At 45.1% G+C, this 13,273-nt stretch overlaps 1 protein-coding gene across 2 annotated transcripts in view; it reads right to left on the bottom strand.

The window, feature by feature from the left end:
* ARHGAP6 (Rho GTPase activating protein 6) overlaps window positions 1-13,273 on the bottom strand; it is a 490,717-nt gene that overhangs the window by 267,942 nt on the left and 209,502 nt on the right. The window contains exon 1 of one of the 2 annotated variants that reach the window (XM_060086692.1): window positions 1,311-1,380. The exons of the other annotated variant lie outside the window; for it this stretch is intronic. Within the exon in view, the coding sequence (XP_059942675.1) occupies window positions 1,311-1,355 (45 nt within the window). The 5' untranslated portion in view covers window positions 1,356-1,380. Of the gene's footprint in view, window positions 1-1,310; window positions 1,381-13,273 lie in introns of those variants that run through there. 2 annotated transcript variants of the gene reach the window in all.

Genomic DNA, 13,273 nt, shown 5'->3' with positions numbered 1-13,273 from the left:
TTCGCAGCAAGCACAACGGCCCACCCCCGGCTGATGCCGGACCTCACTCTGCGCCCCGGGAACCAGTTGGGGCAGATCGGGGACCTCTGCACCTACCACCCCAGTCCACCTCGACTCCTTCCGTGTAAACTTTCCTTTTTTTAATGTGGCGAGTGCATTTTGGAGGACACGAATTCCAGACAGATAACTGTCTCTGCCTTATTATCAATGTTCATAATTGAACATTCATATTATCAATGTTCATAATTCTTGTCTCAAGTTTCTGCCTGCTTCCCAGTTTTGAAAGTTGGCACCCAGCATGTCCAATCTCAGTAGTGAAAATCATGTCAAGGAAAACTCAGTAAAGTAGCAGATGCCAGAACAACTACAAGGCTCCGCGTCAAAACGACACATCTTAGAAATGTTCAAAGACTGGAGTAAACTAACAAGGACGCCTGCCGGCTTCCTGGAGGCAGCGCTCAGAATCTTCAGAAGTAGTACTCATTCCTCAGAAACATCTTTATTTTCATTCTACTTTTTTTTCTTAAGTCTTTTCTCTTTCTCAAAAATAGACTCCATCTCGAATCTGGATTTGGTCAGTCGGTCGTTAACCTTGAAATCTTGACTCCTCCTTTAAAGGAGGCAAATCCCACGAGCTTTTTGTCCGGTGTGTCCTGTGGTCCCCAGCGGCTCGTAGTGCCTGGCATACAGTAGGCCCCCAATAAATGTGGAATATTTGAGTCAACAGGGAGAAGAGAGGCCACCGACACAAGACCCCCTGCCATCTTCTTATATTAATCAGAAAATGTGCAACACTGTGTCCCGCTACAAACTCCCTGCGAGTTTGCTCCCTTTCCAAGGAGCAAACCCGCGGCATCCCGACCCGCCCTGCAGCATTTCTCCGGAGGGTCCACTGGCCACACGCTGCCATCACCAAGCGGCCCCTGCCTCCCGTCCAGTTCTGTGTCGGTTCTTGCAGGGTATGTGACCAAAGGTTGAGTGGGCAAACCTGGGCCCAGCCCTGGGAGCTCCATTTCTTAGCCCTGGCCAGCGAGGCGGCGGCAGGGTACGGCCCCCGGCCCCAAACGCAGTGACCACTGTGCGGGGCAACGGACCACGGGCTCCGGGGATGGGGGCTCCCCTTCTAAGGGGCACCTGAGTCTCTGAGCAGACGACACGCGGGGCGACGCACGCGGCACTCTTCACCCACCCACCCGCCATACACACCGAGGACCTCTGGGGAGCCACGGATCCTTCCAACCCCGCGCTGTCGCCTCCCAGGCCGGCCAAGTGGCGCCCCCTGTCGCCTCTGAGCGCGCCGGGACACTCACCGCGTAGTGCAGCTGCGGTTTCTCGCGGTACACCGGGTCCCCCATGTCGCCACCGGGGAGGAGTGGCGGGCTCCCGGGCGCAGCCTGGGGTCGTGACGCCTCTCCGGGGTCCCCTTATTTTACCGCCATCCTGGGGCAGCCCCCGGACTCGAGCCCTGCTGCCTGTGCCCGGAGCGCGGTGCAAAGCGTCCCGGGCACCAGCGTCGCGCCGCGGAGCCGGCGGGGACAGGCAGGAGGCGACTGCGAAGGGGAAGGAGGAGGAGGGGGAGGAGGGGGAGGAGGGGGAGGCCGAGTCAGATTCGATGGGCGGGCATTTAATTCCTTCCGCTCCTGGCTGGCCCCAGTCGCGCCCGCCGCCGCCAGCTGTTGGGGGCTACAGCGACCGAGCGCGCCCACGACAGGTGTCAGGGCGGCCGGCGCTCCTAACTCCTGCCACCCCGCCCCTGCCCAGGTCCGTGGGACCCGGGATGCCAGGGCTGGGGCTGCTAAAGCCTTCAACACCAGCGAGAGGGCGAGCTTGGGTTTCCAAGAAAGAGAGACTTTGACTAGCTTTGAAGGAGGTGTGGGTCTGATGCCGAAAGACGATTCGGAACCGGCCTGGCGAGGATGCAGTTTCAGTCTTTGGTCTTCGGAAAGCCTTGCTCTGGGAGAGTCTCAGGGGCGGGAACCGTAGGAGGGGGCAAGCGGAGAGGGACCAAGTAATGCTGCTCAAGGGAACTGCTGAGGAGGGGCGGCAGGGCTGGAGGCTTGCGGGGCCGGGCCACTTTGGGCAAACTGAGTCTCAGAGGGCTTGCAGGACCTGGGCGTGTCTAGGGAGCCGGGCTGGAAGGGGGAGCCCTGGAAAATCTGCCCGAACTCTGCTGGAACTGAGGACTAGGGGTGCCAGGCTGGACCTGAGTGGGAGGCGGGGTGCTCAGAGCCCTCCTTTCTATGTCTTAGCAAATCGGGAAACAACACAGCAAGGTTTTGGAAATAGAAGAAACGTCCACTATTTGCAAATTCTGCCAGATAAACCAAATCATTCTAGCACACGCTGGAGATTCACAACACCACCGAAAACTGGCCTCTGCTCCACAATCCCCTCGTGGAAGCCTACACTTTAAAACATCGTGAAGAGTGCCAAGGTCCCTCCCCAGGCCTGATATTCTGTGATTTACCTGCAGCCTCTCACAAGCTGCATCCAGACAAAGGTAGGGTCTGGGGCCGGAAGTAGAGACTCCAGACCCTGTGAAATCAATCAATCCAAGCCCAAGAGGGGTGGCGAGCAAGTGGAAGATGGATTTGTGGGTGGCTTGTGTCAATTCTTCAGGGTCCCACTATACTGGACTCCCTGGGTGGCCCTCCACCTGCTGGGGGAAGGGCTAGGAAAATAGGCTGCAGCCCCTGTGTTTGAGTCCTTACAAGTTGGTTGGGCAAACCACCCACTGGCATAGAAGACTTTAAAACAGTTGGCAGCATAGTTGCAAACAGCAGTGAGAATGTGAAGCCAGGGGTGCAGGTATCCTAAAGAATCTACTACTAGATATCATGACAGTTCATCTGCCTGGAAAACTGTAATATTATATCTACTAAAGCTGATCATACGCCTACCCTCTGACCCAGCAATTCCACTCCTAGATATATAGAGAAATGGGTGCCAATGGCCTTCTCATGTACAAGAATGTTCAAAATATCTTTAAGCAGAATGGCCAAAATGGAAACAATCCAAATGTCCATCAACTGGTGCGTGAAGGGAATACATACTGCTTAGTGGTGAGAGGAAAATGCTACTGATAGACAAAAAAACATGGAGTATTCTCACAAATGCTGTGTCCAGAGAAAGAAATCAGACTCAAAAGAGGACGTACTGTAAGATTCCATTTATTTATTATGGAGTTGAAATTCACATGTTGAACTGAAATAGGCAAGTGTGAGCTATGGTGATAGAAGCCAGAATCATGATTACCAAGATGGGGAAGTGGTGCTGACTGGGAAGGGGATACAAGGGAACCTTTTAGGGTTCTGGAAATGTTCTGAATCCTGATCTGTATGACAGCTACCCAAGTACACCCATATGTAAAAGTTCACTGAGTGGTACAGTTCAGATTTGTGTAATTTACACCCTTCACTATGTGTATTTTACGCTGCAATAACATAAAAATAAATTTAAACTCAACCCTCTGCCAAAACCAGGAACTTCCAGCCAGAGTGCTACCTGTCTTAAGAGAAAGTCAATTTCACCATTTGCCCAAGTCTCCTCCCTGCAGCCTGCCTTGCGCAGATCACCTTTTCCTCTGCGAAGTGGGAGCGAACCCCTTCACCTCGCAGGCCCTCCCTGCTCCCCGACACGTCCAGGCAGAGCTGGAAAAACAACACACTAAAGTCCGCTCTTCACTTTCACTCTGCTCTGCTGCCGAAAGCAACCTTTAGAGCTATGTCCTCAAAGACCCTCAGAATGAGGCACAGAACCAGCACAAGCTTCGCCACACAGCATCCTTAAGAGAATGCAGCTGGAGCAGCCAGAGGAGGGCATGCACACACAAATGCCCCCATTTGGGGACCTCTGCTTCCTGCTGCTCTATTTAGAAAGAGGAAGTCTCCAGCCTTAGGAGAGTTCCTCTGTCACACCTGCCATTAAGCCCTCAAAGCTAAAAATCCCTTTTCCTACAAAAACTATTTCATTATTAATACATATACACAATACAAGGCGGGTCCGTGGATTTTAAAAAAACCTTATATATAATCCTTTGATCATTACCCTTGAGTATGTCACCTCCATGTTAAAATTGGGTCATCTTAGATTTTGGTTTGTTTGTATTCTGCCTTTGAAAATTTTATGAAGTCACTAAACGGCATTATTGTAAGCCAAAAATAATCCATCACTCCCAAACTGTGTACTTATACTTTGGGAATGACTACTGCCTGCTAGCAGATTTCTTGCTAAATTGCCATTGCTAAGTTGGAGTTAAATTTTCCAGGGCGATAGGGTTGCGTTTTTCTGTGTTTGAAAGGTTTGAGGAGATAGGACAAAGCATTTAAGAGAAGAAGTCATCAGTTCATGCTGCAAGACTCTTCAGTTCACCTCCGAGTGAGTCACACACCTCTTCAGTTCTCAGTCCATTTGTTCAAGACTTGATAAGGGATCTAGAAGACTGTGCAGAACTCTAACAGGTCTGTTACATCTTAAACAATTTAGTCATATGATAGCGCTTGTATGTGGAGTCTTAAAATAATGATACAAATGAACTTATTTACAAAATAGAAATAGAGTCACAGACATAGAAGACAAACTTATGGTTACCAAAGGAGAAAGGGGGTGTAAATGAGGAATTGGGGATTGACAGATACACGCTACTAAATAGAAAAGAGATAAACAACAAGGTCCTACTGTATAGCACAGGGAACTATATTTAGTATCTTGTAATAACCTATAATATAAAAGAATCTGAAAAAGAATACGTATGTGTGTATATATATGTGTGTGTATAACTGAATCACTTTGCTTACCCCTGAAACATTGTAAATCAACTATACTTCAATAAAAAAATCTTAAACAATTTAAATTCCGCACATTATTTTTATCTGAATCTATTTCAGGGTATATTTTATTTATTTATTTATTTATTTATTTTTAAATTTTTTTTGTGTGGTACGTGGGCCTCTCACTGCTGTGGCCTCTCCCATTGCAGAGCACAGGCTCTGGACGCACAGGCTCAGCGGCCATGGCTCACGGGCCCAACCGCTCCGTGGCATGTGGGATCTTCCCGGACCGGGGCATGAACCCGTGTCCCCTGCATCGGCAGGCAGACTCTCAACCACTGCACCACCAGGGAAGACCCCAGTATATTGTATATTTTAAGCACCACTCTAATAACAATTTCTTTTTTGTACATCTCTGCTTCCAAGTATCCTTCCCATGTTAACTATTCACTAGGTTACTTATTCAATAAATATTTTTAAGTGCATACAGTTTGCAGGTATTGTTCTAGGTCATTTAGACTATGCATTAAATGGCAGGTGGTTTTGCAATTCAGGTGTGATCTTTTGGGGTGATGGAGGGAGATAAAGAGAGCACATAAAACCTCACTTCAGAAAAGGTTGAAGTTCACATCATTTACTGGTTAGGTTAAGAGCCTGCTTGGCTAATGTTCTCTTTTGGTCATTTTTTTAAAAATAAATTTCTCTGATGTTTATAATTTCCCCCAGAGAGGATTCAAAAATAATCTCTAGGAGTTCCTCTACTAGCATCACTTTTAAGAGAAAATATGTCACGCTAACAGTGGCATTTCCATGACTTCCTGTCCCCAAATATTACAGCACTTCCAGTACTGAAGGCTGCCCTTGCTGCCAGGGCATTTAAATTAAAATCCCTGTTTGTATTTACTCTGCCTGCCTATAAGCTGAGTTAATATTTTCCACATTTCGTGACAACCCAAGGGTGATGACTTTTTTTAAGGAAAACTTTACCTAAATCCATGGAAGCAAATTCAACTTCAGGGGGTAGCAGGAGCTGAAGGCCCATGTGAGAACTAAAACGCACTGAGATCAGAACACGAGGCCCTTCTTGCACACCCAGCCCTGTCACTGTTGACAGAGTGGCTATGGGACCCTCTTGGATGGGGAACCTCTTCCCTCAAACCCACCTCCTATACTCTTCCATCCTATTACCTTGTCAACCCACCTCCAAGAGTATTTTTAAATTTTTGAAACAGGAAATTTGATAACATACAATGTGCAGCTAAATGAATTACTGCAAAACATACACCCATACACCCATGTAACCATCACCAAGGTCAAGGACTAGAGTATTGCTAGTGTGCCTCAGCTGCATTATAACACCCTCCCCCGCGACCCCAACCCAGGGGCAGACACTGCCCTGTCTTTATAGACTTCACTTATTTGCTTCCCTTTTATAACAGGGTTTCTCCATCTCAGCACTACTTATACTTGGGGACAGATCATTCTTCTCCCCACGCCCCCAGCTTTACTGAGCTATAACTGACATACAGCATTGTAAAAGTTTAAGGTGTACAGTGTGATAATTTGATACACATACATATTGTGAAATGAGTATTGTAATAAGATTAGTTAATACCTCCACCACTTCACATAGTGAACATTTTTGTGTGTGTGATGAGAACATTTAAGATCTACCCTCTTAGCAACTATCAAGTGTACAATACTGTAATGTTAACTATACTCACCATGCTGCACATGAGACCTCTCGGAATTTGTTTATTTCATAACTGGAAGTTTTTACCCTTTGACAAACATCTCATTACCCCACTGCCAGGCCCTGGTAACTACCAATCTATTCTCTATTTCTGGGTTCAGCTTCTTTAGATTCCACAAGTAAGTGAGATCATACAGTATTTGTCTTTCTCTGTCTGACTTATTTCACGTAGCATAATTCCTTCAAGGTCTATTAATGTTGTCTCAGATGGTAGGAGTATTTATGGCTGAATAACGTTCCACTGTACATATATACACCACATCTTCTTTATCCATTCATCCATAGATGGACACTTAGGTTGTTTCCATATCTTGGCTATTGTGAATAATGCTGCACTGAACATGGGAATGCAGACGTCTCTTGGGGATCCTGATTTCAGTTCTTTTGGATACATACCAAGACATGATCATGTCTGGATCATGTGGTAGTTCTATTTTTAATTCTAAATTTTTGAGGAACCTCCATAATGCTTTCTATAATGGCTGCACCAATTTACATTCTCACCAACAGTGTATAAGTGTTCCCTTTTCTCCACATTCTTGCCAATACTTGTTATCTCTTGCCTTTTTGATAATAGCTATCCTAACAGGTGTAAGGGGATATCTCATTATGGTTCTTATTTGCATTTCCCTGATGATTAGTGATGCTGAGCACCTTTTCAAATACCCGTTGGCCATTTGTATGTCTTCTCTGGAAAAATGTCTATTCAGGCCCTTTGCCCGTTTTTTATTTTTTAAACATATTTACTGGAATGTAATTGCTTTACAATGGTGTGTTAGTTTCTGCTGTATAACAAAGTGAATCAGTTATACATATACATATGTTCCCATATCTCCTCCCTCTTGCGTCTCCCTCCCTCCCTCCCTATCCCACCCCTCTAGATGGTCACAAAGCACTGAGCTGATCTCCCTGTGCTATGTGGCTGCTTCCCACTAGCTATCTATTTTACATTTGGTAGTGTATATATGTCCATGCCACTCTCTCACTTCGTCCCAGCTTACCCTTCCCTCTCCCTGTGTCCTCAAGTCCATTCTCTGCATCTGCGTCTTTATTCCTGTCCTGCCCCTAGGTTCTTCATGACTTTTTTTTTTTTAGATTCCATATATATGTGTTAGCATACGGTATTTGTTTTCTCCTTCTGACTTACTTCACTCTGTATGACAGACTCTAGGTCCATCCACCTCACTACAAATAACTCAATTTCGTTTCTTTTTATGGCTGAGTAACATTCCATTGTATACATGTGCCACATCTTCTTTATCCATTCATCTGTTGATGGACACTTAGGTTGCTTCCATGTCCTGGCTATTGTAAATAGAGCTGCAATGAACATTGTGGTACGTGACTCTTTTTGAATTATGGTTTTCTCAGGGTATACCCCCAGTAATGGGATTGCTGGGTCATATGGTAGTTCTATTTTTAGTTTTTTAAGGAACCTCCATACTGTTCTCCATAGTGGCTGTATCAATTTACATTCCCACCAACAGTCTTTGCCCAATTTTTAATCAGATAATTTGGTTTTTTGCTATTGAGTTGTATGAGTTCCTTATATATTTTGGATATTAACCCCTTATCAGATACATGGTTTGCAAATATTTTCTCCCATCCTTTAGATTTCCTTTTCATTTTGTTGACTGTTTCTTTTGCTGTGCAGAAGCTTTTTCGCTTTATGAAGTCCCGATAGTTTATTTTTACTTTTGTTGCTTGTGATTTTGGTGTCATACCAATAATTCTTTGTTGTGGAGGCAGTTTCCTATGCATCATAGGATGTTTAGCAGCATCCCTGGCATCTACCCACTAGATGTAAGTATTATCTCCTTCCCCCAATTGTGACAACCAAAAGTATCTCTAGACATTGACAAATGTCCCCTGGGGGTGGGGAGGCAAGATCACCCCTGTTTGAGAACCACTGCTTTTTAGGAAGTTATGTATCCACAAATCTTACAGCTTAGTGTTGCCTGCTTTCTAACTTCATATAAATGGATTCATAAGTATGTTTTTATTACATCTGGCTTCTTTACTCAACTTGTGTTTCTAAGGTTCTTCCATGTTATCATATGTAGCTGTAGTTTGTTCATTCCCATTGCTGTCTATTATTCCATTGTATGTGTTTACCAATATTTATCCTTTCAACTGCTGATGGACATTTGCATCCTTTCCAGTTTTGGACTACTGAAAACCACACTGCTTGAACATCATTATACATATCTCCTTGTACACATGTGCTTGCATTTGTATAGGGTGCAAACCTAGAAACAGAATTGCTGGGTCATAGGCATGCATATCTTCAACTTTACTGGACAATGCCCAACCGTTTTCCAAACTGATTGTACCAATTAGAATCTTTATTTACACTATGGTATAAATAGACTGAACATAGTTTATATAAAGGCTGAACATAGTTTAGAATTGTCTCTCTTCTAGGTTTTTTCATGGGGCTACAAAGATAAAATTCAGGAAATCAAACTGCAGGATCAGGAAGGAGAGATGGGGAAGAAGTTTAAGGTCCTCCTTGTCCAAAATCATGTCTCTTATAAGTGAAGAAAGACCTACCAGCCCTGCTAGGGTCATAGCACTGGGAACACCAGTGCTGAGTCCGTCCACACGTATGGGTAAGAGCAATGGATACATCAGTTATGCTTCTGAGGGAGGACATATTTTTAGGCAGAAGTCCAGCGTATAGTGTTGGGGGGGGTGAATCTCAGCAAACTGTAAACATAAGTGCCCCTTAAGGAATTACCATTTTGCTCTACAGCCATAGTGCACTCCCCCCTTCCTTTTAACCTTAACAGGGATATGGGGATGGGATGGATCCAAGGAAGAATGAAGCGTCCCATTCCTTTCTCCAGGTATATTAGAGAGAGAGAACCCCCAAGCTGAAGACACCCCTGGTCCAATGACCAGTGACTGAGGCATTCTTATGGGTCCCAAGAATGGTGCCCGGTGCTCTGGTGACAAAGGACAGAGAAGAGAGTGTCACCTAGAACTCCTGCCCTCAGCCTTGACCCCTACTGTAAAGAATATCAAGAAGGTAGACATCAACAACTACAACTAAGAATCTGATGATCTATGGATGCAGGGAAAGAAGGGGAGGGAGACAGGGTGAGAATAAAGTGACCATTACAATAGGTTCAGTTTAGCATCACTGGTTTGTCCTTTTCTTGCCATTTTGATATCTTCACTGGAGAACTGCTACTCAGTGCCTTGGAGCCAAGGAGAGTGCCCTACAAAAGTATCCACAGAGAGATGTTTCTAAAATAAATTTTCTATTTCAGGCTCATTAGGCAAAAAAGCAGAGACTGTATTCCCTCTAGTTATGATTTCCCAAGAAACAGTTGGAGAATCAAGAAGCTACTTTTCACCGTCTCCATAATCTAATGTTAGGCTGTTGCCTCTACCCCACCACTTACAACCTCCTTTCTTCTGCATGGTGTTGCGAGCGTGTAAAGCCTGCGGAACACTTGTGACACCACCAATGCTGCAGGTGCTGAAATGATTATCTGGAATGATAACGATTCCACTAATCACTGAGCACCTATGTCACTGGCCCTTTGTCCAACTAGATGCTTTGCAAACAGCAAATCTGGATCCTCGGAATAATTGTGGGAAGAAACTATGATTATCTCCATTTTATTCATGAGGGTAATTCACTTGTTTTGCACAGCCGGTAAATGGTGAAGTTGAAGTGTAAATGAAGTTGGGTCCAAATCTCTTTGCAGGCCATTCCAGTATGTTTCAAAGTAGAGACTCTTTCATTAGATCGCTGTGGTGCCTTCTTATGAAAGAGGTAGGCAGACACTGCCAGTGCCCCACCCATATCTCCTAGGCCAGTGGTTCTCAACGGGCACAATTTTCCCCCAAGAGGACACCTGGCAATGTCTGGAGATATTTTTTACTGTCACCACTGTGTGTGGGGGTGCCACTTGTATCTAGTGGGTAGAAGCAAGGGCTGCTGCTAAACACACTACAGCGCACAGGACAGCTTCCCACAACAAAGAACTATCCTGCCTAACACGTCAAGAGTACAGACGTTGAGAAACAAACCCTTCGTAGACATAAGAAATTCACCTTCAATAATTTCCATTTAGGAGTACAACTCACATCAGCAACACATTTTCCTTTAGTGGAGAGGGTCTTGCGCCAAGGAAAGAAACAAGGAGAAATTCCCCCAGGGCAGAATGGTAGGGTCGAGCTTTGGAACCTACATGCAAGTGGGTTTGCACCCAACATAGCATGTCAAGAGGCTAGCAGAGAGTGCGAAAACTGGCCACTGGTGTGATCAACACTAGTTGCTACGGAGTCATTTGGAGCACTTGACTAGTCACCCAAGGAAACCACTGTTACGTCCTCAAAAACCTCTGGTTTTGGAGGCTCAGCGGTGTTTGAATGATGACACCTGACATTACTCTAGTGCCTGGAGCATTCCAAGCAATTTCACATGTAACAGTTCTCCCCTCCCCAAATTAATCTATTTTGTGATTATGATTTCCATTTTTATAGGGAGCAGAACATATAAGACAAACGTTAAGAATTTGTTGTCAGGGGTGTAATAAAATGAGAATGAAACAGAGTGTCCTTTGTTTGCCAAGTCACTTAACCTATCTGTATCCCATTAATCCACCAAATAGAAAGCATGGGCCAGAGAGTTCCAGATCCCCAAGGAATGCTTGGCATATAAAGGTAAACATGAACAGTTCAGCAGGGCCTTCTTTGCCTTGCAGTGCAATGGAACCAAGCCTGATTTCTTGACTCTTTTTCTCTGGGACCATGCTGTATGAAAGTGGTTCTCAACCAGGGGTAACGTTGTCTGCCAGAGGACATCTGGCAGTGTCTGCAGACACACTAGGGGCTGTGCTATTTGTGTTTTGTAGGTAGTGGCTACGGATGCTGCTAAACATTCCGCAGTGAACAAGCCAACCCCTATCCCCCCAACACACACACATACGTAACAAAGAATGATCTGGCCCCAAATGTCAAGAGTGCCAAGGTTGAGAAACCCTATTTTATGGAAAAAATTGTTCTTCTAGTCAAAATAATCCTAACATATAAGCATCACACGAGGACTTTTGTCTGTTTCAACTTTGGTTGCCATCATGCTTCACGTGCATACACACCACATATTATATGATTCCATTTATACAAAATGTCCAGAATAGGAAAATCCACAGAGACCAAAAGTAGATCCATGGTTGTGTAGGGCTGGGGAGATGAGGGGCTGGGGAGTTGAGGAGGTGATAGCTAAAGGGTATATAAGGTTTCTTTTTGGGGTGATGACAGTGTTCTAAAATTAATTGTGGGGAAGGCTGCACGACTCCGAGTCTACGAAAACCCACTGAATTATTCACTTTAAATGGGTGAATTGCATGAAATGTGAATTCTACCTCCATAAAAGCTGCAAACCAGAGAGACAAAGAGAGAGAGTAAGGAGGGAGGGAGGGAAGGAAGGAAGGACAGAAGGAAGGTCTTTATGATAAACTGAGTAGTGCAAGCGAAGGAGGCAGCTATGCTGGGGAGTGCTGATGTCTTCTTCCTGGCAGTTGTTAGGATGATCATCAGCTAGAGAGGCGGCACTATATAAGCAGTTTCACTAAAGGACCTGTAACTCTAAAATGTCATAGCTAATGTTTTATCTCTTTCCTGTTTCCCTGACTACAACATGTGTGGTTCAAGGCTAAAGACTGGCTTCTACTAACGCATTCAGCCCATTCTTTCATTCATTCTTTCAATGCCAACTGAAGGCCTTGTGCTATTTCTCTCTCTGAATAATACAGTTGCTTCTTGCCTTAGGTAGCGTTCCTCAGAAACAGAGACTAAGATAAGGATTCATGGGCAAGTGATGTATTAAGGACATGTTCCCAGGAGTGACTGGTAAGGAGTAAGCGTAACAGGGTAGGAAAGGGGAGGAAGCCAAGTAATGGTGTGATTTCTGGCAGAGTCTCAGTCTCAGCCTGATGCTGAGAGGATCTCTGGAGTTGCCCCACCTCGAGCCAAAGGAGTTGACCTTAAACATTCTCACAGCCACCAGTCATGGGCTACGGGAGGCCCCAGGGTGATGTAAATTCCCAGGCACTTCTCGTTCTTTGCGGGTGCAGGGAAACTGCTCAAGAACCCCAAGGGAAATCCTCTGAAGATGTTCACAGATGTTGGTCATTAGAAGCAAACCACACAGAAGCTGGGGAATGGAACTGACACACAGAACTGGTCAAGATCTGAGATATTCTGGGCAGAGTACCAACAGCAAGTGTCCACTACACTTTTTGCTTGAAAACTTATTAAGCTCTAAAGGCTGTTTATGACTGTTTCTGTGTCCAGATATCCTGAGCAGGGTAGAAGCTTGCAGCCCCCAGATGTGTTTCCAGCAAGGTGAGGTATGAATTGATCTTCCAAGACTCTACACTACAGCTTATCCCCTTCCTTGCTGATAAATGCTTTATCTGGCATCTTTGCCCACAGTAGACCTATTTCATTTCATATGCTGAAAATCTTCTGAAGTGGTTAATCTGCCCACAAGCACTAGGGGGAATTTCTCAGCAGCTTTAGCATCTCCAGTGGTCATTTAGCCACGGACTTTAAGTTTGGGTAGATTCCAAAAGCTGCAAACCCGTGGAACCATCCACAACTAGGTTACTTTACTTACTGGGTTTACTTCCTTCCCCTGGATTATCATAAACAGGTCTAACATGGAAACAACCTAAATGTCCATCAACAGATGAATGGATAAAGTATACACACACACACACACACACACACA

This window comes from Mesoplodon densirostris, chromosome X, assembly GCF_025265405.1.
Source record: "Mesoplodon densirostris isolate mMesDen1 chromosome X, mMesDen1 primary haplotype, whole genome shotgun sequence".
Classification (NCBI taxonomy): domain Eukaryota; kingdom Metazoa; phylum Chordata; class Mammalia; order Artiodactyla; family Ziphiidae; genus Mesoplodon; species Mesoplodon densirostris.
This window is presented reverse-complemented; position numbering and strand designations above follow the sequence as displayed.